At 41.6% G+C, this 24,315-nt stretch overlaps 1 protein-coding gene across 6 annotated transcripts in view; it reads left to right on the top strand.

Annotated features, from left to right (window-relative positions):
• Positions 1-20,622, top strand: part of hhip (hedgehog interacting protein) — a 37,632-nt gene extending 17,010 nt beyond the window's left edge. For all 6 annotated transcript variants that reach the window (XM_086295412.1, XM_086295414.1, XM_086295415.1 and 3 more), the window contains exons 5-13: positions 2,231-2,382; positions 4,787-4,960; positions 5,079-5,222; positions 6,549-6,667; positions 7,848-7,971; positions 8,726-8,871; positions 10,102-10,183; positions 17,930-18,078; positions 18,260-20,622. In XM_086295412.1, coding sequence (XP_086151538.1) covers positions 2,231-2,382; positions 4,787-4,960; positions 5,079-5,222; positions 6,549-6,667; positions 7,848-7,971; positions 8,726-8,871; positions 10,102-10,183; positions 17,930-18,078; positions 18,260-18,456 — 1,287 coding nt within the window. In that variant the 3' untranslated portion in view covers positions 18,457-20,622. The remainder of the gene's footprint in view (positions 1-2,230; positions 2,383-4,786; positions 4,961-5,078; positions 5,223-6,548; positions 6,668-7,847; positions 7,972-8,725; positions 8,872-10,101; positions 10,184-17,929; positions 18,079-18,259) is intronic.
• Positions 20,623-24,315: the final 3,693 nt, after the last annotated feature.

The following is a 24,315-nucleotide window of genomic DNA, read 5'->3' as shown; positions in this document are numbered from 1 at the left end:
AAAAACATGGCAGAAACATGTAGCTCCTCCTGCATTCAGCTACACACGTGGTATCACTCTAGTCAATGTACTTGAATATCTTTATATGTAGGTGCATTAGAGAACCCTAAAAACTTCAGAATTGGCTTTACACCTAACAATATGCACAAAAATGCAGTTTGTACATTCTTTAAATGAGGTTGTTTATATAGTTGTAAGTTTTTGAACCATGCCAAAAATATCTTACCTACTGCAGCTTTGGCAGCAGTTTTAACATGATCACTGCTCACGATTCCCAGCTTGGCATTTTGTCTTCTTTTAATCAAGCTATTTCCATGGACCGGCTTATAGTGAAAGGCTCGCTGATGCAGTGTTTGTTTCTTATGGCTCTGGTGCTAGCTCTGCTGTCTGCCTGCTGCTGAAGGAGCTAGTCATTAGCAAGGGAGCTAATATTTCAGCCCATTTACCACTGTGTACCTTGGTGGTCCCCCTTTGGCTCCGGATCTAGGCCTCTTTGGAATCACAGCTTTTGACCCACTCCCTATGGTGAGTTTATTTTGGGGATGTGGGTCACTGCATCTCTCAATCTAACATATGGATCCAAAATTTCCAAAGGTGAGGTGGAGAATTTCTCTTCCCATCAAGAAACTTTTTGACACAGGATACTCACTGTGTCTCCAAGTAAAGAGTGCTGCATCCACTCCCATATAACTCTTGTTTTTATTTGACTTCAATGGTCTGACATTTAGTAGTACTCATAAATTTTTGCAGAGGAACCCTGCCTTTTGGGGTGGAGACTTATTTGTAAACCTTCACAGTATTTCACTTTATATTCAGATTGATAGACCTCCTGTGGCTTATCCTGTGGGTCTCTGTTTTTCCTCATTGGTACTTTGAGTAATACCTTGGCAAAGAGTCATCTTTTTACATGTGTATGGAGCCTGTGTTTGGACTGCACTGGGTCCAGTGCAGTGTGAACCGAACTAGTAGATCCAGTATACCAGTTTATGTTTTTCTTGTCCTGTTAAATAAACTACACCTATCCAGAAAAGTGCCACTATAGTGCAAACAAATATTTATATGTATATATTTTTTCTGATTTTCTTTCTCATTGTTACTGTTTTGAGAATGAATACCTGAGGAATATGAGTGCAATATCAGTGCTTTTGTAGTAACTGCAGACCTTTTTAAAGCTATTATTGATAGTAAATGAAACGCTGTTATATACTTGCTTAAGGATCACTTTAAAAAATGTTCTTAACACCTGAGAATTCTGCTCATTCTGTAGTCAAGAAGAAATACAGGGAGAGAGTAAAACATTAAAAAAAAGCCAACTTGACTTTCCTTGCCTGGGGAATGAAATGCTATAGCTGATTACTACAGCTAACTATGACGGGAGGACCACCAAGGTAGCGACAACTGATGTAGCTGCCTGCAGGGTTAGACAAAGGTTTACATATTACACAAGCAATTTAGATGTTTTCTAAACATGTTGCCAAGACAGTGGGAGTTGGCAGCTCTTTCCTTGTTTAGGTTGTCTTTTTTTCCTTTTTTACTCTACTCTAGCCCTACCGCCCCCCCCCCCCCCCCCCCCCCCCCCCACCACCACCACCACCACCACCACCTTCCAAGCCTCGTATTTTGCATGGATTTTGTGTAAATCAGTGAAGAGTGAGGGGATGGGGAGCGAAAAGCAGGGACTGAAGCACTCTGCACTTTTGTGCTCTCTATGAACTGTGAGTGAGCTAATAAATTCTTTCAGCCACTCAGCATAGCATTCACAGATATCCCCCAAAGATTACACACACAAATCACCGCACAATAGAGGCCACCGGGAGGGTCTGGGCGTCACTGGGGCCCCCGACCCTGGGGACAGGCGCACATAAACAGGCTGCAGAAGACCTGGCAAAGTCTATGATTTGCAGAGGAGATGCTGCTAAACCCTGAGTCAAATGCTTCCTAATGATTGGTAAAAGTATATGTTTTAAAGGTGTGTAGTGAAATAGAAGCAAGAGTGAGAGAAAAGCAAAGAAGTGAAAGGGAAGATGAACGTCAAATTTAAAAAAAAAAAAAAGGGGGGGGGGACAGTGGGAGAACTAAAACAGGCAGGGGGTTATGGATGTATAGAGGCTGTGTGTTGGGGATGATGAAGATGACCAAGGGGGGTGATTCCAACCCCACACAGCCAAGCACAAGCCAAGCAGGGACATAATTAACTCCTGGATCTTTTGTGTTTATCATCTGACTGCAGGGCGGAGATGAAAGGGGCCTGCTAAGCTTGGCATTCCACCCCAATTATAAGAAGAATGGCAAGCTCTACGTCTCCTACACCACCAACCAAGAGCGCTGGGCCATCGGACCACACGACCACATTCTCCGTGTAGTTGAATACACCGTTTCGAGGTAATGGGAGAAGTAGTGCACCAAACCACTGCCTGAAATGACACCATAAGGGTACATAAAAGGTCGAGGTTAATAGAGACTGGATATGCAAACTTATTTTAAGACATCTTTAGCACATGAATGCAAAACAGTTTTCATTTTAGACAACTGTGATTTGTAGTACTGTACCTATGAAATGTGGTGAACATTCCCATTTCCCATTGTTTTTAATTTTATTTAAATTCTAAACACTATCCGGTTGTTCAGTGATGACACGACGAATCCTACTTCCGGGCCTAAAGTAGTCTGCGTTTAATATGGCTTTTGTGTTGTTAACATGTTTAATGTTATGTATTTTCTTCTATTTGATCTCAAAAAGCTCCTAAAACAGTCAGTGATCACCGTTGACCTCCCTCGGCTTTTATTACCGCTAATCATTTATTTAAACTCAGTTTTTAAAACCTTAGAATGTAACTACAGCCCAGCCCATGCAGCAGTATATGAATGACTAACCTCGTATTATGGATGGATTATCTCAGTTGTTCTCCTGGCTGAAGTTTGGTCCTTTTACAGCATCCTGCCATGCGATTACATTTGTTCCTGACCACCGAGAACACTCACGTTAACTTTTATCGAGTGGAAAAAAAGTTAGCTTGTTTATATTATGCTAACATAGCTGTGTCGCTAGCGGTCACGTAGCACATCATTATATACCAGCTAGCCCAACTTCAGTAACCCTACAAACGTCACTGCTTTTTAGTTTTCTGTCTTCATTTATGCTGGAAGTGATAACAGAGCTGCACGTTTTAATTTGTTTCCAAAACCCCGCAGTCAGGACATGCTATATTGTATTTAGATAGCAGGGAGTTAGCTCGTTAGCTCGCTAGCTTCTAACTTCTAACTCCGTTAAATGTCATAAATTCCGTTTTCATGGATGCCTGGATGTTAAACTCAATAGTTACACCTGGTAGAGCAGAACGCTGATCATTTTTATTAAAGATGAAAGACTTTAGACAGTTTTTCAACTCTCAGTAATGCCATAGTGATCGTTTGATATATGGACCTGCAGCGGAGTTTAGGTCCAGACACGGCTAGTGACGTCAGACTGAACAACCGGATAAAAAGGACAAACTTTTCTCATATGGAAGTTTCTGATTACTGAATTGTGGATCTTTTGATTATACCACTAATAAATCCAACCTGCTAACCTCAATTTCTGCAAGAAACCATGGTAACAAAACCTTCAAAGGCACACTGAGGATTCTTCTAGACATGCAAAGAAATCAAAACAGATAATTTTTGTCTTTTGAGGATTTAGAAAGTAGGTCAAATTGCCAAGAAAAGTGTTTTGATAAGATGTGCAACGCTCTCATTATCATAACAGTGTTTTGCCTTTTCCTGTGTCTGTACCTTACACTCCCTTCACAATGACCTGTGATTAAGAAAACAATCTTTTCTCACGAACATGTTTAAGTGTTACATTTTCATTTTCATAATCACAGTTGTATGTTTGACTTAATGATCTAATCTTAATTATAATCTTGGCATGCAGTCTTGGTAACTGCAGCACATAGTCCTTAATTTGAGGGTCCAATAGAGAAATGGTAGTTAAAGTACTTAATGGTAGCTTAAAATACTTTTTTTTTTTTTTTTAACTTTAGGCTTTTTAAAAATTGCACGACTACCCAAAACAACGCAACTTGCCATATTAGTTGCTGATACTGTGAAACTAAATTCTCATTTTGCACTTCACTTGAAATTGTGCAACATTTTGCACCCTGTCTTTACATCTCCACCCACTGTCTTTGGCGATACATTAGATTAAGACTAAATGTCTGCAGAAAACAAAGTATTTAAAGTAATTTAATGTTGGATTTTGTTCCGCGTGTCATGTCAGCATATCTTATCCATGCCTTGGTGTCATTGTACCCATTAACAGAGTCATTATTTGAAGCAAACAGACAATCCATGGTGATAGTGCATGTATAACATGCACTATCACCATGAGCTTTTCACATGTGAAAACATGAACGCTGAATTGAATGGCCTTTAACCTGCCAGCTCCCCATTAACAGTCTGTGTGATATAAAGTTGCACCAAATTAGTGAAGAAAAAAGCAGATAACAGTTCAGAAAATTCATTTACAAAAAGCATTATCTTTTATTGTATATTTTAAAACACTATATGACCATATGTCTGTGGCTTTTACATCAGTCAGAATGACCTTTTTGGCCATTTGTCCACTTTCAGATATCATACATTTGAACCCAGACCCCTTTAAAAATAAGGGAGCAGACAAAAGTCCCCTTATTTATTTATAAGACAGCGTAAAAGCATCAAGGTATAGAAATGTTGTGGGTACTCCTTATAAATGCCGTTTAGCAAACATATTTTTTGCATTTGCAATTTTTTATGATTTTCTCAGGAAAAACCCAAACCAGGTAGACACAAGGACAGTCCGAGTACTAATGGAAGTGGCGGAGCTGCATAGGAAGCACCTTGGGGGCCAACTTCTTTTTAGTCCTGATGGTCTGTTGCACATCATCCTGGGAGATGGCATGATCACTTTGGATGATATGGAAGAAATGGATGGACTGAGGTAAGATCAAAAGTCCAAGGGTCATTTTATTGATGTTTATATACTGCTTTGTGCTCCATGTTTCAATCGTGACCTACCGTGTACAATTTTGAATGCGTGTTCTTGTTTTTGCTTGCAGTGATTTCACGGGGTCTGTGCTAAGGGTCGACATAGACACAGATAGTTGTGCTTCTCCATATTCCATACCACGGAGCAATCCTTACTTCAACAGCACCAACCAGCCACCTGAAATCTTTGCACATGGATTACATGATCCAGGCAGGTAAGTGAAACACTGCACTCTTTAAAGATTCTTGCTATGACTGATTTGCAATTTTCAAATGTAGAAATTCTGCTCATACTATAGGGTATTTTCATTACTGCTCTTGTAGAAAATATGAACTTAGCACAAACAGTAAGGCATTTTGTGTTGGGTCGATTGTTTCTCTGTTGTTAACAATGCTTCCCGGCAATAAATCTTATGCAGTTGGAAAGCCTGTTTATTTCCTCTTATATGGTGACACAAGTAAAATCCATTTACAGGTTGAACAACAGAGTTTGATATATGATCTGCACCCATGAAAACTTCTTCCTTTTTAAAACAGTGTTTTTCCTTCCCACTGTTCCCAAGAGCTTGATCAAAAGGTCTCATTTGATTGGTGGGATTTTCTCTGTATTATTGTAGGGTCTCTACCTTAGTATATAGTATGTCAGTATAAAGTATGTTGAGGTGACTGCTGTTGTCATTTGATGCTATATAGAACTATACACAGCCACAACAGCTGGTCACCAGCTTGGTCACACTCCTGTGTGATGGCATCAACCTGGACTTACTGCTAAATGTCACGTTCCTCCACATGTTCAGGTTCCTGTGCACATGTTGCTGATGCCAGCAGTGGAAGGCAGTCATGGCAGCCCTGTGAGACTGGAGACTAGCTGTATGCAGACTGTTCAGGGTTGTCTTGGTAGAAAGCTGTTGGCCGTGTCATCTTGCAAACCTTGACTGTAGTTTTGTAGAAGACTGCCTATGATTCACCAGTGCTGAGAGTGAGGAAACAACCTGACGGAGACGCCTACCTTGTAGCCTGTCTCTGGCATTGCCCAATTTATGGAACTTCACTTTGGAGGTGGCAGTAGGCCTCCCTCCAAATAATGCAGCAGCTTGGTTTTTGCTTAACATCAGCTGGAAGTAGCCCTATGGGACAGCCCTATAAAGATCAGTCAAACATGGCCTGGGGCATACACCAACTGACCGGTGTACCACGGTCCGTGCTCATCTCAAGATGCTGCTAAACACTAGCCAGTCAGGCACCTGATTGTCAGCAACTAGGCTACTAGAAGTTCGAAACAAAACTCAATAGCAGAACAAGCTGTTCAGCACATGCTCAACTCTGGTGCTCAAATGTAGCACTAGCTTTAATGGGAAATAAACACGCTTTCCAACGGTATAAAAGTTCTTACCAAGATGCATCGTTACAATAAAGAAATAGTCAACTGCATGCAAATTACCTTTTTGTGCTTGTGTTGTATTGCCACCTTTTATTTGTTTGGTGTTTGGATATTACTTCTAGTTATGTTATATTCATTCCTGGCACGCTGTGCTCTGTAGGTGTGCAGTAGATCGACTTCAGTCAGACAATGGGAGTCTTGTAATCCTCTGTACAGATGCCAGTGGCAGAAACACAACAGCAGGAAGAATACTGGAAATTACTAAGGGGGGCGATTATGGTGAGTTACAATTTCCATGAGAATTTCCAAAAATGTTCACAATATTTACCTTTTTCGCATGTTTGGAAGGAGTTTTAATATACCCAGTTGTGCACAGTCTTTGCTGGAGTTTTGTTTGATTGCATTACATCCTGAGAAAGAAGTGAAAATACATTAACATCCTGGATAACCTTTCACATTTATTTCCCTGAAAGTGACATGTGTTTTTATGAATGTCTTTCATTTTGTAAGAACAGTGTTTTGGCAACAGATTCAGAAACACACCAGGTTGAGTGCAGAAACAGTGAAGGTTAAATGTAAAAATGATGTGATCCAGAAATATTCCCCATTTGTGGTGTGTAGATTTGCCAGTGGAATGTAAGATGGTGTCCACAAGTAAGATTTAAAGCTGTCAACAATAATAACTGTCTAGATGATGGTTTGGCGCTGTTGAAAACACAGCTGAGAGGAATCTAGCTCTTCTCACATTTAGAAAATAATCAATAACAGCAGCACTTTACACTGCTTATCCTTCCTTTTTCCACAAAAAGAAAATTACAGCTCTTTGTTCCAAAATATATGAGGCAGGTTATCCTTGCGCTAAGTTAATCCTTAACTTTGATCTCTCACTCCATTTGAAAATGTCACTTCTTGCCACAGACCACCTCTCTCTTGGCCTGATGCCCGATTTAGCCAGTTACCCAAACTCCAAAGTGATTACGGTTGGGAAATGAGCACACCCCGTCTTGGATCATAAATTTTTAAGGGCGGCAAACCTCCATTCATATTTTTCCTTGCCAAGAAATCGTAATCCAGTAAATGTGCCACATTGCCTCACCATCACGCTTTTGAATAAAAGATCAATACATTCTTTTCCAGTTTTGATAAAACACGTCCGATTTAAATCTAGAATTCCCTCTTTCCTCCTTTTTTGTGTCTCATATAAACAACACAGCAATTATGTCTGATGAACGTGGTCTATGTTTTTGATTCCAAAACAAACAAAACAACACCAGTGCATGAATCAAGAAAAGCAGTTAAGTAGATTACAATCCCTGCAACATCAGTGAGACAGAAGAGATTGTCTCTGGGATAAAACATGCATGCAGACAGTTTGTGATGGTGTTACAGATGAATGGCAGTAGGTCTATGAGTCTATTGGAAGTGCCTAAATAAGACCTATGTCTCCTTGTCCCAATAGAAAATGAGCCCTCTGCCTATGACCTGCATTCCAGTGGTGGAGCACCACCTGTGGGGGGTTTCATCTACAGGGGCTGTCAGTCTAGGAGACTTTATGGCAGTTATGTCTTTGGAGATAAAAATGGGTAAGTACAATAAAGAAATGACTGATTAATATATTTAAACAGACTATTTAAGTAGCTGTATGTTTTTAAGAATTAACTGTGTTTACATGATGACAAAAATCTATATTTCAAAGTCATTCTAACATCTTTATCCTCCCAGAGTTGATTTATGACTTAGTAAGATCAACATGCCTTTTCTTCTAATATTAAAAACTATTTCCTTTGCATTAGCATGTGCCAGTGTAAACACCAAGTTCATCCACATGGGAGGAAAACATAGACTCCCATGTCACCATGACAGCGCGGACCATTGAGTGTCAGTGGAGATTACACATTGTTCTCTGTGCTGTTCACACTTTTCTCTGGTTTCTCTGGTTTTCTCTGTTTTGCTGATGTCAAACACTGACAGTTGAGTAAACAAAGGGGGTAAAGTGTGTCCCCTCCCCAATCCGTCCAATTATCGCAAGCTGGCACCGTGTTTAAAACAATGTGTGATCAGTTAATTCTGTGCCTTATTACAATTTGGGAGCATTTTGTTGTGGCAAAGTGAAGGCTCCGGCATGATGTTTGTTTTGAAACTAAAGGCTGACTTCCTAACTAACACCATGTGGGACATGGTGTAGAAAAAGAATATGGGTCATGAACCATGCTGTACCATGCTACTACAGTTGATTTCTTTTGCTTTCTCCCCTGTGCACAAATGTAGTACTAAACCTTTTACAGTATCATCCAGTCTGCAGTCACTTACCATGAGTATTTTTACTTTTCACTTTAGTAACCTTCGCATCCTTCAGAAGTCTACATCTTCCACATCAGCGAGTGGTGAAGAGTGGCAGGAAAAAGCTCTGTGCCTGGGCTCAGCTGACTCCTGTGGCACTATGCTTGTTGGACACATCTTGGGTTTTGGAGAGGATGAACTGGGTTAGTATGGCAATTAATAAAAAAGCTAAAAATGTAATTGCTTCTGAGATCTTTTATCTTTGTTTCTTTTCTCTCTTGCACTGATCTTTCTTTAGATTTACACCTGACCTATGTTATGACATATTTTCTGAAGCAAGGGTTTTAATCCATGACTCCTTGAAGGCTTGTTGACTCTGTGTGTGTATGTCTGTGTGTACAGCACATACATACATAACACACATAACCACAGCATAAAACACCACTGAAAATCTGAAAACAGGCAGCATGGTGGCGTGATGGTTAGCACTGTTGCCTCACAACACCACTGTCTGGCCAAGGCCTTTCTGTGTGGAGTGTGCATGTGTTAGCCCTGCATCAGACTGGTGACCTGTCAAGGGTGTACCCTGCCTCTCGCCCTATGTTAGCTGAGATAGGCCCCCCACAACCCTGATAAAGATGCGACTGGATGGATGGATGATAAAGCCAACACGCCTCTCATTAAGTAGTCCAAACATCTTAGTTAGTTGTCATTTTTGTAGGATAGTCATAATCTTCCAAACCTCCTTAATTCACTGTGCCACCATGACATGTGTTAAGTGTTTCTCTGGGCAAGTTAAAGATTAAGTTAATATATGCAGAGTAACCTGAAATGAACTGACACAAGACAGTTTTATAAGTTGGATCCCCACCACACACTCGAAGAATTGTAAACCGTGAGCTCTGATGTTTCTGATTAAAATGAACACATGATGTAAATTGTTCGCCCAGCCATCAGAAATCTTTGATCACAGTTGTTGCCAGGTCTTGGAGTTATTGTTTGACGAGATATTTAAAGATTTCTGTATTCGATCAGGATTTGCAAGTGGTGCAAGAATTGCAGCGGGGGCCAGGCCTATGTCCCAAAAAAGAGGCCCCACAGACAGATGTTTACAATTTGTCCCCCTATGGAATTTTCTTGCAGGCTTGTTCCTCATTAAATCATCTGCCTGGTTCCCAGTCATGAGTATCCAATTGTCTCATTAAACTCTTTTTTTAAAATCCATTGGCAAGTGCAGAAATGCAGAAGCCTGTGATACACTCATTTTCCTAAACCCCTCATGTCCTCCCCTTTCATTTTCTTGTGTTTCCTTGTCTTGTCTTGTCTCTTCTTTAGTTAGGCACTGGGATCTGCTGAATAGTTGTTCGGACATTGGAAGTATTTCATGCAGATGATGCTGATGGGATTCCCACTTAACTGTTCTTCTTTTGCAGGTGAAGTCTACATACTTGCAAGTAGTAAAAGCATGGTGCAGTCACACAGTGGGAAACTCTACAAGCTGGTGGACCCGAAAAGGTAAAAGCAGGAAGTCCCTTGGTAATTTGTGCTGGTATGTAGTTAGTTGTTCGGTGATTAAGTGATTCCTTCTTAGTGGGGAGGACATTCAGCTATTCATTAAAAAATCCTGCATTACGTCCACAAGAGGGCAAACCAAGACAATGAGAGACAAAACTACTGGTAAATCGCTCTCTCTTGAGGTGAGTTTAGTTATAAACTCATTCCCCAAAGGTTGTAATTGAGTTATTCGTTCGAGTTAGTCTGAACAACATTTTCAGTAGCTTTAAGTGTTGATTGTGATTCCTGTCAACAACAACACAGATTATTTTCAGTATATTCAAGCAGGACAGCCGTTCCCAAGTATTGGAGAATTTGGGATTTTTTTTAGACAGCAATTATAATTGTTACCTTAGCATGTTATTAGCCTATTAGCCAATTCTTACCGTTAACTGTTTTAGGCATATTAACGCAGCTTTAAAAAGTTAAGGAGGTTAAAAAAATTAAAAAATACAAGCAAATAATTCAACAGTGTGAAGTTGTTTAACCGATATCATGAATTCATAATCACAGCTAAAGTTTGGAAAAATAATTCAGGAGGATGATATCTGAAAGGTGAAGCAGCAAACGCTGTACGTACTAAGGTTGTCACGATACTTGATTTTCCTTATACCCAGGAAAATATTCTAAATACTAGATACAATTTTTGAATTTTTGATTTTGATAAAAATTACACTTCCTCTTAGAACAATAAAACGAATAACATCAATGATGACAGCATTTTTAGGTTGCCAGACATAAAGAAAATACAGTAAGGTAAACATGTAAGGTTGGCTGAGGTCGCACTGCACTTTTCGTGACTTGGCACCATATTTTTTATTTTTGATCAAAAACAAAAGAAACACAATACTTTCTAGATACAAATATTTGTGATATCATGGTAAATGAACTCATTGTATTAGGATTACAGACAGGCAGGAGGTTTTCTCAAGCATTAAGGTTATCATTTTTTTTATATTAGCCATAGCTGCTAGCCTCTTTCTTAATGATAATAGACAGCTAGTGTGGCTATAAGGTAACTGTTAATACTTACCGGTAGATGGATAATGCTTGTAGACAACAGCTAGGTTCTGTGCAGTTATCTATGGTGTGTGTGTGTGTGTGTGTGTGTGTGTGTGTGTGTGTGTGTGTGTGTGTGTGGGTGCGTGTGTGTGTGTGTGTGTGTGTGTGTGTGTGCTGATATCAATACTATTGCTAAAGATGATCTAATCAGTATTAATTTTGTATTGTCAGTTAGTTTCTTAGTATTGAGATATATGTATATGTATGTATGTATGTATGTATGTGTATATATACACATATATATATATATATATATATACACATATTTTTTACAATATGTGTTAATGTGTGAATAAGTGTTAATGCAGGTGAATACTTCACTGTTAGCAAAGTCATATCCGTTAACACCCCTAATCAGGACTGCCTATTACAGATGGAAGAACTACAGTAAACCACCAGCTTTATTTTCATGCTGTGATTGTTTTGTTGTGAAATTTAGATGAGCCTAACAGCATATTATGAGATCTTAGTTACTCACAGATCATCACATTGAAGAACAGTGTCATCCTCACTGCTTACACACATTCCTGCAAGTAGAATTGTTTATGCACATTACAGCTTCCCAGAATGGATGCTGAGTGGTTACTGGAGAAAAAAAAATAGCCTTTCAAATTGTTTGCTTAGAAAAACACTGCTAGCAGCACTGATTCTATTGCTTTATTCAACTTTTGTCTACTGGTTAGATGCTAAATATGCAACAGTGATATTTTGGTAAGTGTGAGGGAAAAGACAAAGACACCTGTTGTCAAGTAGCGACATTTCAACATATTAACCACTAACAGGGTGATATGGACAAACTCTGTATAGCCAAAATATCCATGTAGATACACTATCCATTCATTTTCTTCCACTTATTGAATTCAGGGTCACAGAGGGATTAGAGTCTATCTTGGCTGTCATAGGGGAAGAGGTGGGGTACACTTTGGACAGGTCGCCAGTCTATTGTAGGACTAACACAGAGAGACAGACAGCCATTCACACCTACATCCAGTCTAGAAGCACTAATTAACCTAACATGCGTATCTTTGGACTGTGGGAGGAAGCTCAAACACGCAGGCAGAGAAGGCCACAGCTGGGTGGTGGATTCGAACCCTCCAGCACACGTCTACTTCCCTTTGGGAGGTGAAATCCATTTCTTTTCCAGTTTAATGCTTAATTAGCTTTGGAGGGAACATGTGCACAAGTGCAGCTTCATCATTTATATGTCAGTACATGTCACCATATCATAATCCTTACCATATGCATCGCAGTATTAGAAATCATTCTGATAGTGATAGATCTATAAACTCTGCTTGGAGAGCCAAGTACATGTGAAAAACATTTGTCACTCAAGATGAGGAAATATGAAAACGGAATGAATTCGACCCACAAAAATACAAGAGGGATGTATAAAAAGTTTGATCCGTAATATTTGCAGTACAGAAATCACTTCAAACATAAGAAGACTTTGTAATTCAAACCAACTGCATATACAGTCTCAAGCCAAACCCACTCAGTGATTGTGCTTTATCTTTTTAATCAGTGCTTTTGCAGGGAGATGAGAGCATAAGATCCTGTAGGCCTACCGGTTCAAGTGAATGAGTGGCTTGTGATTAAGAGAAGTAAATAAAGTAGCATAAGCATACTGAGGAGAAAGAACACAATAGAAACATATTCACATCTTATTATTCCTGGGTGACGGCAGTGCCACCCAGGCATTAGCACAGTTAATTACAGCACAGATGTTTCAAAGGGGGCCCTGATGGCTTGCTTCGTATTTATGTTTTCTGGCATGGCTGCTGGACGCATTTCTCCCAGAGAACAGTTCTTTCCACCATCAACTGGACTTGTTTAGTTTGTGTGGACCCTGTGGTGTTAGAGTCCTGACTCCTAATACACTCTGGCTTCGTTATTAGGATTTTGTTACAGGGAGGATGGAGAGAGGGGGCAAAGGGGGGGAAATGAATAGGGTAGCTAACGTGTCTGACGCCAGCACGTTATCAAGTCTGGTGGTCCTCCCTTCTTTTCTCTTCCCTACTGCAGGGACATCTGGACTCTGAAGCCCATTCAGACAGAGGTTTGTTTTAGAGTGTGGTGGTTTTTGTGGCCCGGTATAGCATCTCACGCTGTGTTTTAATCAACTCTGTGTTTGGGAACATAGAGTGGGAAAAAGAGGAACCGTTAGGGGAGCGGTAAAGGCTTACAAGGAAACATCAACCATAAAATCCCTCAGCAGTGTTTGTGTAAACACGTCCTGGCCAAATGACTTCATTTTTAGGTATTTGTTTGTCAGTTGGAGTACCCCTCCAATAATAAATAGGCCACCATGCATTTTGAAACATGCCGAATGGGTGTGGTGTGACTGAGGTTGTACGCGAGAGAAAGCAAGAATGTAGAAAGGCGCGGCTTGTTTTTGGTGTTGCAGTGGGATAGAAATATGCATTAATATTTATCATTAATATCTTTACTGACCGTATCTCAGTGTGGTGACTGTAAGATGTGGTTGTGGTTTAACGATCAATGAGAGGACCTTAGAGTTTAGAAGATAAGAATAGGTATCTGTGGAAGCATGTTTAATGTTTCACCTTTCCACAGCAAAGTGATTAAATGTAATTTCTACCCTTTGTTGCTTGTCTTTAACATACATCAGTAACCCTGGTTCTGCACTCCTGAGTGTGCCTCGAACATACTGCAGGTATTCAGGGCCTGGGTTTTGCTTCTTTTCTGTCCCACTGAGTCTGCATTTAATAACAATTATTTGTACAGTGAAAGCATTATATTTGTGCCAGGAACAAACCTGTTTTATGTCCTTTTACCTGTTCTGAGGGTCATACAGTAAAGTTACGTGTTTATCACATCATAATTCAGAATCCCCACGTTGCACCCCCACCTTGCTCCTATGGTCAGTCCTTGGCAGGAGCTTAATTAACATATAGAGCCAGATCTCCTGCTGCTTTCTGGTACAAAATGCAATTTGCCATTCTTCATGTTGCAGCTCGTCACAGGGAAAGCAGTATTGAGAAGGACTTTTCACACGTTCGGGTTTTGTCAGCTGCAAGCTAGACTGATTGAATTACAGTGAGCAGAGCCCTTAAAAAGACACAGTGAACTTCAAATAGGGCCCTGGGACCTCCTTTATGAACTGCATTAGACATGGAAGTCACAAATCACTAGATGTGCTGAGGAAGGAGACCACGGGTGCTCCTTCGTGGATATATTTATCTATATGTGTGCTTTTCTGTGTGTTGTGTGCATAGATGTAAACCATGTGGGTGGTGGGTACACACACACATGCGAGCTTGTGTGCGTGTGTGGTACGCCAGCTCCCAGCACGCTACAGGAAAAAAAAAGTCTTTTCTTTATTTTCCTATCCCTCCTAAATCTTCCTACATCTCCGCTGTGGTCCTCCCCTTGACAAAGCTGCTTGCTAGTCCCACTGAATAGCCCTGGCTCCTACAATACACAGTAAATTTCTTACACAATTAAAACAAGGAAAGAAGCTACAAAAGGAGCCCCCAAACAATGGAGTTGGATGACAAAACAGCAAAAGAGACCACACTGGGCCGTTTGATTAGGCCATTGTTAGAGTGCACAGTGTACACCACTCCATAGCCCTTTTCTCACATACACCTCGTGTCAATCAAACAGACCCTGCGAGCTAACAAGCTAAACACAGATACACACTGATAACAAGTTTGAGGCAGAGCATTCGCACTCCTTCGACATGGAAGATTTGAAGGATGGTCACTGTTAATGTTTAACTGACGTAAGGGAAGAAGAGAGGACACAAAGAAAGAACCTGATCCTGCATTCATCTGCCCTGTTCTGTATGTTATCTTTGCAGCTGTGCTTGCGTGCTTTGTCACTTTTTGCTCTGTTTTATGTTCAGTTATGGCATGATCAGTGTCTCATACCACTCTCTGACTTTAGTTGTTCTCTTTCTGTCTCTCCACTTGTAACTCTTGTGGAAGCACTATCGCCTTCTCCCACTCCCTTACTCTCACACATACGCCACCCCTCCCAAAGTTGATAAATTCCCACAGTGGCTGTTGACCCAGCTGCCTTTGTCAAGTGGTGCTACCAGCAGGTGCTGTTTTCACAGCCACCCTGGCAGTCGTACAGGCTGTTTAGTAGCACTGCTGACCCCTGCCTGCTATTAACAGTGTTAGCTACAGACCAGCCCCCCCAATTCTCTAGGGACTCTTACTCTTTCTCCCTCTCCTTCTCTTTCTGTTTTCTCCCCTCTTTTGCTCTTTTTTTTTTTTTAACTACATGCAGCCTGCAGCAACAAAAGCCAGCAGAGATGGAGTATGGAGTTGGGTGCTGATGGGAGCATGGGAATCAACCCCCACCGACACTCCATCCTCAAAATTTAAAGCAACTTTAACACATACACACAGGCAGTGTGTCTGTCAGAACACCTGCAGCACACTTTTCAAATCAGGAAATCAGCATTTAAGATTTTCTTTATTTAACATATATTTGTGAAATTCTTCAAATATATAATTAGTATGCACAAAATCAAGTGTATTTATCCCCCAGTTGTTAGTATTTTTTGTAATAAAACTGCATCTTTCATTTAAATCTGTACAGCAAGTAAAATGAAAATAATTTATACCGAAGTACCGACTGCTGGAACAGGTGATCAGCACCTCACCAAAGCAGAATAGAATGAGTATCTAGTGGTGCTTCCACAACAAACACAAAGTAAACACTTTGAGGAGCTTCATTACTCACAGAACCTGCTCAGTGGGGCTACTACATGCAAATCCAGGTTGGCATTTACACCGCATTACCAAAACCTGTCAGAGCAACTCTTATGACACCTCCGACACTCAGAAATGGAGGAAAAGCTTATTGATGCCATTTGCGGGCAGCCTTCGCTCTTAGAGACAGGTAAAACAGGAAAGAACACAATCGTAAGACTCTGATAAGTTCTGAGATGTTATTGTAACGTAAAACGTGACTACCATAGGAACAGCTACCCAGATGGAAGTAATATGTATTCTAAAAATAGCTGATTTGAGCTTTAATATACAAATTGCTGGTTGTATGTCTTCAATCTAGTTTTGGCTTCTCCTGCTGATTGACTATTTGCTCCCCTGCCATGATTGATGAGGCCCGTCCTATCGTGGAGTGAGAATTACATACATACACATTCAGTGACCTCACTGCTCACGCCTCTCATACCAGCACCGGTCCACAAGAGTCCAGTTACCCTGCCTGTGTGTCAGACATATGCGCACACGCCTTAATGTCCAACAATGTTTTGTAGCAGAATGTTTACACATCTATTTTTCTTCCTCTCTCTCCTTTTCACAAATGTACACACTAGCAAGTGTGTGTGTGTGTGTGTGTGTGTGTGTGTGTGTGTGTGTGGGCACCAACAGACGCTTCACATTCGAACTTGATTACGCACTCACTGTATTATTTCCAGATTTGTGGAGCGTGATATGAAATAATTGTGTTTCAGCCCATTTGCTGATGTGCGTGTCTGGATGTTTGTCTTAATATGGAATAATATGCTTCTCTGGTGTTCAAACTTGGCACATATGGTGTGGAGATGTTTCTGTTTGTGTCTGTGTGCATTTTCCAAACCGTGTTCATATCTGTGGGAGCCATGCTTTAACCCCGTATGTCGTTTCGTTCTTCGAATAAGAATTCAAAATAAAAACAACCACACATGAAGCGGCTCATGTCCCAACTACACGCTTAAATATTAACTTGCTATTAATTGGTAATACGTAGAAAAAGAGCCGCCGTCACTTTAACAGCATGTCACTGGAAAAAGAAACACACGCCTCCTTCAGGAGCAAATACATAAATTTTTAACTTGGCAAGTTAAAAGTTTACATCTTAAAGTCCCTCACTTCAAAAGTGCTTTCCCACTTAAGTTACATATCAACAAAACCTGATAGGCTCGAAAATCTGAGATCACGGACGCAGCGTGCGATGGCAGATTTGTCTTGTTGTACCATTCAAAAATAGCTTTGCGGTAAATAAATAGCTACCACAATACATCACAGTCAAGTGTTAGATGCTTAAATAGAACACATTTCCTACAGTCCCATCCTAAATCATGGTATAGTGTTACTGTGTAGCTCAGCCAGTGTGAGTTGGATGAGTGTTTTGTTTTTGTTTAGTCTCAGCTTTTTGTTTAACAGGACTTTTTTTTTTAAAGGTTGCGTGAAACTTTGTAGAAACTGTTGTGATCTGGCAACTAAATGTGTTTGTGGGCGAGGCTCAAACCTCTAAACAGACTTGTGTAAGCCCAATTAAACGACCCGTGGACGCTGAATGACTGATTTCTGTTTTGGACACAACAGCAGTTCATTCATTTGAGGCAGATGCTGATTAATAGGTAGAATTTAAACAACATATAGCACATCTCTTGACATGCAGTCATCCAAACAGTGAATTATACCAAAGCTACATGCCTTTAAACCACATTTTCCCTTCATAAATCAACACAATTCTGATTCTGTGTTATTATTATTATTAAGAGTTGAAATATGTTCTCCGGTTATTAACTTGAAATGTCTTGTATTATTTATTTGGTTATAATAAATTGTCGCTGTGTCGCTGTGGCTTAATCACCATATTGAGAGGCTTCTGTCTGCTGAATACTTACTTTGTCTTCTTCTGTTTTTTTAACAATTGCTGCAGGCCTTACACCCCTAAGGAGTGCCAGCATCAGGTGGAGCCACCGGAGCTGCTGATGACAGCTTGTTCCAGACACTGTAAGAACGGCCGCTGTACTCCCACCGGCAAATGCTGCTGCAACCCCAGCTGGGAAGGACAATTTTGCCGAGTCGGTAAGAGTGCATCTGTCGCCCTCAGCGTATAACATGGACCAACATCGACGTGTTCTTTCACTTCAGATGTGGAAAAGATGTTCAGTAATATCTGCCATAGTTTCCCTAATCAGAAATCAGAGTACGTCTGAATAAAACAAAGTTTAAAGTGTTTTCACTCTCTCATACCCTGTGACTGTAGCCAAATGTGAACCAGCCTGCCGCAATGGAGGAGTCTGCGTGGAGCCCAACAAGTGCCTGTGTAAGAGTGGCTACTCCGGAAACCAGTGTGAGAAGAGCGAGCGGGGTATGCCCAACGACCAGGAGAATGGCGGGATAGTGGACCACATCATCGACATGACCTCGTACCTCTTAGACCTGACCAAGTACGTCGTATAGTGGTGTGCGGAGGGGGCCACTCCCCATCATCCATCCTCAAGTCTACACACATCTACCTTTCGCCCTCAAAAGACTCTTAAAGAGGTTTGCTAAATGTGGCCCCTTAATTTCCCCTCACATTCTCACGGGCAAGCACACACACACACACACACACACACACACACACAGGACCCCATCAGACTGCTTTTAAACCACATCACCATACCAAGCTTTTCCTCTCCTTACCTATAAGCTACTTGTTCCTGAACACCAGGCCTGGCATCCAAGCCGTGTTCACATTTCAGAGAGCCCTGCAGACAGCTGATTGATGAGTTCCACTAAGACATTTCCTCTGCTGCTCTAAAAACGCCTTCACTGGCTCCACAGGAACAGGAACTCTGCCGGAGCGGACTGTTAAAACCCCGAGACTTTTATGCTGCCTTACGAAAAATGGAGTTTGAGGCATTTCAGTGGAGACAGTTGATTATTCAGGAGTTCATTAAGGATTCAGAATTGGGTGGCTCAAGATGCAGTTTGTGTTCACGGTCCGTTGAAAACCTAGCAAAGAAATAAATGTCTACGCACTCAGACTGTGAGCACGAGGCATGCGTCTCATAGAGCCTGCAGTGCTTTTTGCTTTACTATTCCAAAAGCACTAACAAGAGGAAGGCTGTGTTGACTCATTTATGTTGTGTTCAGTTTGTGGGTACATAGTCATAAACAGCAATTTACAGTATAAAGAACGTATCACTCATTTGCTATCAGTGTACAGAGAGGATCTACACACAGACGTAGGAATGAGCGAGTTGAGAACATTGTACTTTGTCAGCGCCAGTTTCATGCAATTTGAACGGAGTGTTCGAATCCCATGCACTGTATCGTTTTCCTTTCATTCACTTTTTTATTCAAAATTAATTTCAACATTTATTAAAAGCGCAATGAGAGTAGTTTCAGCTCCACACGTTCACACAGCACACTGTCACAGGTATGGTTTAACAAACTCTTTTCATTGCGTCACACACTGAAGCAGAAAGCTGAAGTCAAAACTATAAAGGGAAGGGATGAAACGCGCTGATGTATATTTCCAATAGAGCTTACCTACTTAGTAATACAAGAAAAAATCTACAAAAAAATCTATAGCATTACTATTGTTATCATAGAGGAGGGTTTATTTTTTTAAGCGTAATAATATATGGGAGAATATGGTGTTTATAGAAAGCAATTTTACACTAAGCTCGTCAGTTCATGTCATTTCATGTTGTACTTATACATATGCAGCTTTTATAAAAGACACGCGAGGATGTTTTCTTTTTTTGCCCAGAGTACAAGTAACGCATGTCTGTGCCTGCAAATAGTCATTCGGAGGAGTTGGTGAAGCTCATCTAAAACCCACCCACCCCCACCCCCACAGCAAGACCGTCAGAATTGTGCTTCTGTAGTAAGATGATCAAAGATCTCGACAGGCCACCAAGTCAGTGTGGAAGGAGCTCAGAGACAGGGCTGGCATTAACCTGAGGAAGAAAGTGCAAATTCTCTTGTGAGCATTTCCAGAGTAAGGCAAGAAATTTTAAGAATGTGTTTGTTATTATAGATGCATATAGATGCATTCTTTCAAACCGGAGACTCATCCTAATAAGAACATTTAATTTTTTTACTTTTCTTCTTCACTACCCGTAAAGCCAGTCTTCCCAGAACTGACAGCTGTTGTTTTAAGTTTTTAAGGAAAATATTTATCCTTGTACTTTATCCACAGCTTTTATTTTGAAAATCTAGTTTCAATAACTTGATTTTCAATTAAAGTTTAGTCAATTGAAGTTTAGTGGCCATAAATGATGTGCTTATTGTTCATCTCCTGCTTTCCTTGTGTTTGCTGAAATAAAACAACTGTACCTGGTCTTAAAACATCAAAAAGGAATTCATGCTGTAAAATGGAAAATTATAATTTTTTAGCACTTAATGTGAAAGTTGCATTGTAGCTGCTGAGACGGCGTGGTGTGAATAGAATAACCATTTTCATTATTTAAGTAGTTACACAAATAAAATAATTATTTAAATTCTCTATGTTGTTTTTACCATTGTACTGTATGTGACAATTTTGTATTCCTGTATTGTAAATAAAAGTAGGGATAACTTGGTTTCTCTTCAGAAATATCAATATGTCTATTAAAATGTATAGCATGTCTGAAATATTTGTCTCTCTTGTTTAAGATGTTTTTAAAAAAGTATCTATTTTTAAAATGATTTTCTTATATAAATTTTCTAATCAGTTCATAGTGTGTACTATAACATAAAAAAATTTTAACAGTTAAAATTGACCAACTTGGAGCAACATAACTATAAATGTAACTATTAGGAGTGAAAACATTTCATGAATGACTTATGAAGGAGTGGTACAGCCATTAAAGGGTTCCCTATTCAATCAGAGCTTGGTGAAAAAGGAGCAACCTTCACAGATGACTAGGGATGGGTACCGGTATCGGTTCTGATATAAAATGGTAGTAACCAGACCGAAAAGCAGCGCACATTTTGGTGCTTTATTTCTGTGCTTTTTTTTCCTGAGATGTCATACACTTTAGATTCTAGCCAATCATTTTACGTTTCCAAGGATAGTAGGCGGGCCCAGGTACGTACGTTCTTTTAGAGCAGAGCTACAGATTAAAAACGCCCAAGGCGAGGCGGTCAAACTCTGGCTGTACTTCACAGCAAAAGATGCAAACTCAGCAGCCTGCAACAAGTGCTATAAGGTGATACTGTGCAAAGAAGGTAACTCGACGAACCTGGCGACGTATAGCATTTTGTTAAAAGCCGAGAAATGTGCCGTATTTGATAGCTTGCTGCGAGACCTCACACCGGGCACATCTACTGCGGGTGTGGTGCCCGTTATCGGACCTGGAGTTAGCAACATCCCCCAAAAACCCGAAGAGTAGAGTCCTGGCCCCTAGCCCTGCCAGTGTAGCAGAAATGATTGTTGTATTGCTGATAATGTTTGCACTCCGTGCTTACTGTCCCTTGTGGTCCACCGTAGTGGCAACGGGGAGTGTTTGCTGTCACGAAAGTGGGTGTGTTTGATGTTGAAATGGACGAGCGGCAATAAAGATAATGGTGGCTCACGAAGCAGATTATGAACACGTTATTCATAAGTTTGAGACAGAATATTACATGGTGTCAGAGTAAATCGAACTAAACGCCCACCGACAGAGCGAAATGGATTCGTCGGGAGTTCCTGCACCACGGATGGACTGGGATTCAGCCAATCTTCCCGATGCCTGGCGGAGGTTCGTGCAACATGTGAAGCTAATGTTTAGCGGCCCGCTAAGCGGCAAGCCCGAGGAGACCCAGTGCAGCTATCTTCTTCTGTGGGTAGGAGAAAGAGGCAGGGACATTTATAACACATGGCAGCTGTCTGATGAAGAAGCTAAAAAGCTGACCACATATCTCGACAGGTTTGAACAGTACCTCATGCCGAAAACGAACACCATTTTCGCCAGATACAAGTTTAATGAAAGACTCCAAGGTGAAGGGGAGTCATTTGAACACTTTGTGACCGAGTTAAAGTTACTCGTCAAGCAGTGTGGCTACGTTAACAGTGATGAAATGGTCCGAGACAGGATTGTCTTTGCAACCAGTTTACCACAAGTCAGAGAAAAGCTGCTGAGCCAAGGGTCAGATTTGACTCTAGAAAAAGCCATAGACATTGCACGCTCCTATGAGATCGCACGAGAGCAATTGAAAGCCATGGTTGACCCACACACGAGCCTGCAGGGAGCAGCGCCTGCGCATGCAGTATCCGCTAAGCGCCAGAGTACGCAGCAAAAAGATAGGAGGGCACCTCATTATAATAAGATGGGAAAAGTATGTGGAAGATGTGCACGAGCACACAGCCAGAAGCAGGAGTGTCCTGCAAAAGGGAAGAGGTGCAAAAAGTGCAATAAAATGAACCACTTTGCCAAAGCATGCCGTTCACAAGCACCACACCAACCCAACCCAGTGTACTCTATTAACCCTGACACTCCAAGCGATGAAGCGGAGCTATTCATAGATTCCATAACAAAGTGCAACGAAGGGGAGGCCGATGAACAGGCTTACGCCGACGTAGAAGTAGGCTCACTGCATCACACCGTGAGTTTTAAGCTTGACACAGGAGCCACTGCTAACGTCATCCCTGCCCGATTGTTTAAGAAGTGTTTTAAGCAGGTTAGCTTGGCACCGCCCACACGCACACTATCTGGCTATGGAGGAGAAAAACTCAACATCAAGGGCACATGCCAGTTGAAGTGCAGGTGGAAAGGCATTCACAAGATGCTGACATTTGACATAGTAGACACTGCAGCACCCCCCATCCTAGGGTTGAGAGCATGCCTGGATCTAAACCTAGTCAAGCTGGTCATGTCAGTACAGATCACAAATGTCATGGAGGAGTTTGCCGATGTGTTCGAGGGCATAGGGAAATTCCCAGGAGAATGCGACTTACACATTGACCCAGACGCCATGCCCGTTGTGTGCCCCCCCCGGAGGATCCCTTTCACACTGCGGGAACGACTGAAACGGGAGTTGGATGACATGGAGAAAAACGGCATAATCATCAAAGTAAAAGAACCCACAGAATGGGTAAACGGACTGGTGGTCGCAGAGAAGCGTACTGGGAAGCTCAGAGTATGCCTCGATCCTCGCGAATTAAACAAAGCCATCAAAAGACCTCATTACCCGCTTCCAACATTGGATGACATCACACCAAAGCTGGCAGGAGCACAGTACTTCAGTGTCATGGATGCTCGCTCAGGCTATTGGGCCATCCAACTAACCACCAAGTCATCGCTCCTCACCACCTTCAACACGACCTTTGGCAGGTACCGTTTTCTGCGCCTTCCTTTTGGGATAATATCAGCACAGGACATTTTCCAAAGGAAAATCGATGAGACGTATGAAGGGCTCAATGGAGTGGCAGCCATCGTGGATGACATCCTCGTGTTTGGCAGGACAAAGGAGGAACACGACGAGAACCTCCGTGCCATGCTTGAGCGCACACGGGAGCGAGGAGTACGTCTCAATCCAGAGAAATGTGTCATAGGCGCCACAGAAGTGAGCTACTTTGGACACAAACTCACCCGGGAGGGCATCCAGCCAGACCCAAAGAAACTGCAGGCCATAAAGGACATGCCACCTCCTGAGAATAAGAATGAGCTTGAGACAATCCTTGGAATGGCGAACTACCTGTCCAGATTCGCACCACGACTATCAGAGGTGAACGCACCGCTGCGTCAGCTGCTCAAACAAGACTCAGAGTTCATCTGGGATCAGACCCACGACAGAGTCTTCCAGCAAATGAAAGATCTCATAACCAGAGAACCAGGCCCCATACTGGCATACTACGACACGACCAAGGAGCTACGGCTACAGGTAGATGCATCAAAGTATGGTTTGGGAGCTGTGTTAATGCAGGACGGACATCCAATAGCATATGCTTCAAAGACACTGACCCTAACAGAAGTCAACTATGCACAGATCGAAAAGAGCTCTTTGCAGTGCTGTTTGGATGCAAGCGTTTCCACACGTACATATACGGCAGGAGAGTCATCGTAGAGTCGGACCACAAGCCGTTGGAGCACATACTGAAGAAACCAATCTCTGTAGCCCCTGCTCGTCTGCAGCGCATGCTGTTACAGCTGCAGAGATACGACATAGAGATCGTGCACCGGCCCGGAAAAGACATACCTGTGGCCGACACACTGTCCAGGAAACCATTGCCCGACCAAGACAGCACGCTGAGTGAAGGCATGGAGGACCAGATCCACTCGGTGATAAACAGCCTCCCAGTAAGTGACAAAAAACTCTCAGAGATACAGGCTGCAACAGGATGCGACCCGCAGCTCACCCTGCTGA

Source organism: Aulonocara sp. 'chitande type north' Nkhata Bay, linkage group LG6 (genome assembly GCF_057382095.1).
Source record: "Aulonocara sp. 'chitande type north' Nkhata Bay isolate Kocher_YH1m ecotype deep benthic linkage group LG6, A_spYH_male_GT1.1, whole genome shotgun sequence".
Taxonomy (NCBI): Eukaryota; Metazoa; Chordata; class Actinopteri; order Cichliformes; family Cichlidae; genus Aulonocara; species Aulonocara sp. 'chitande type north' Nkhata Bay.
Note: the sequence above shows the minus strand (reverse complement) of the source record. Positions and strands in the feature narration are given on the sequence as shown.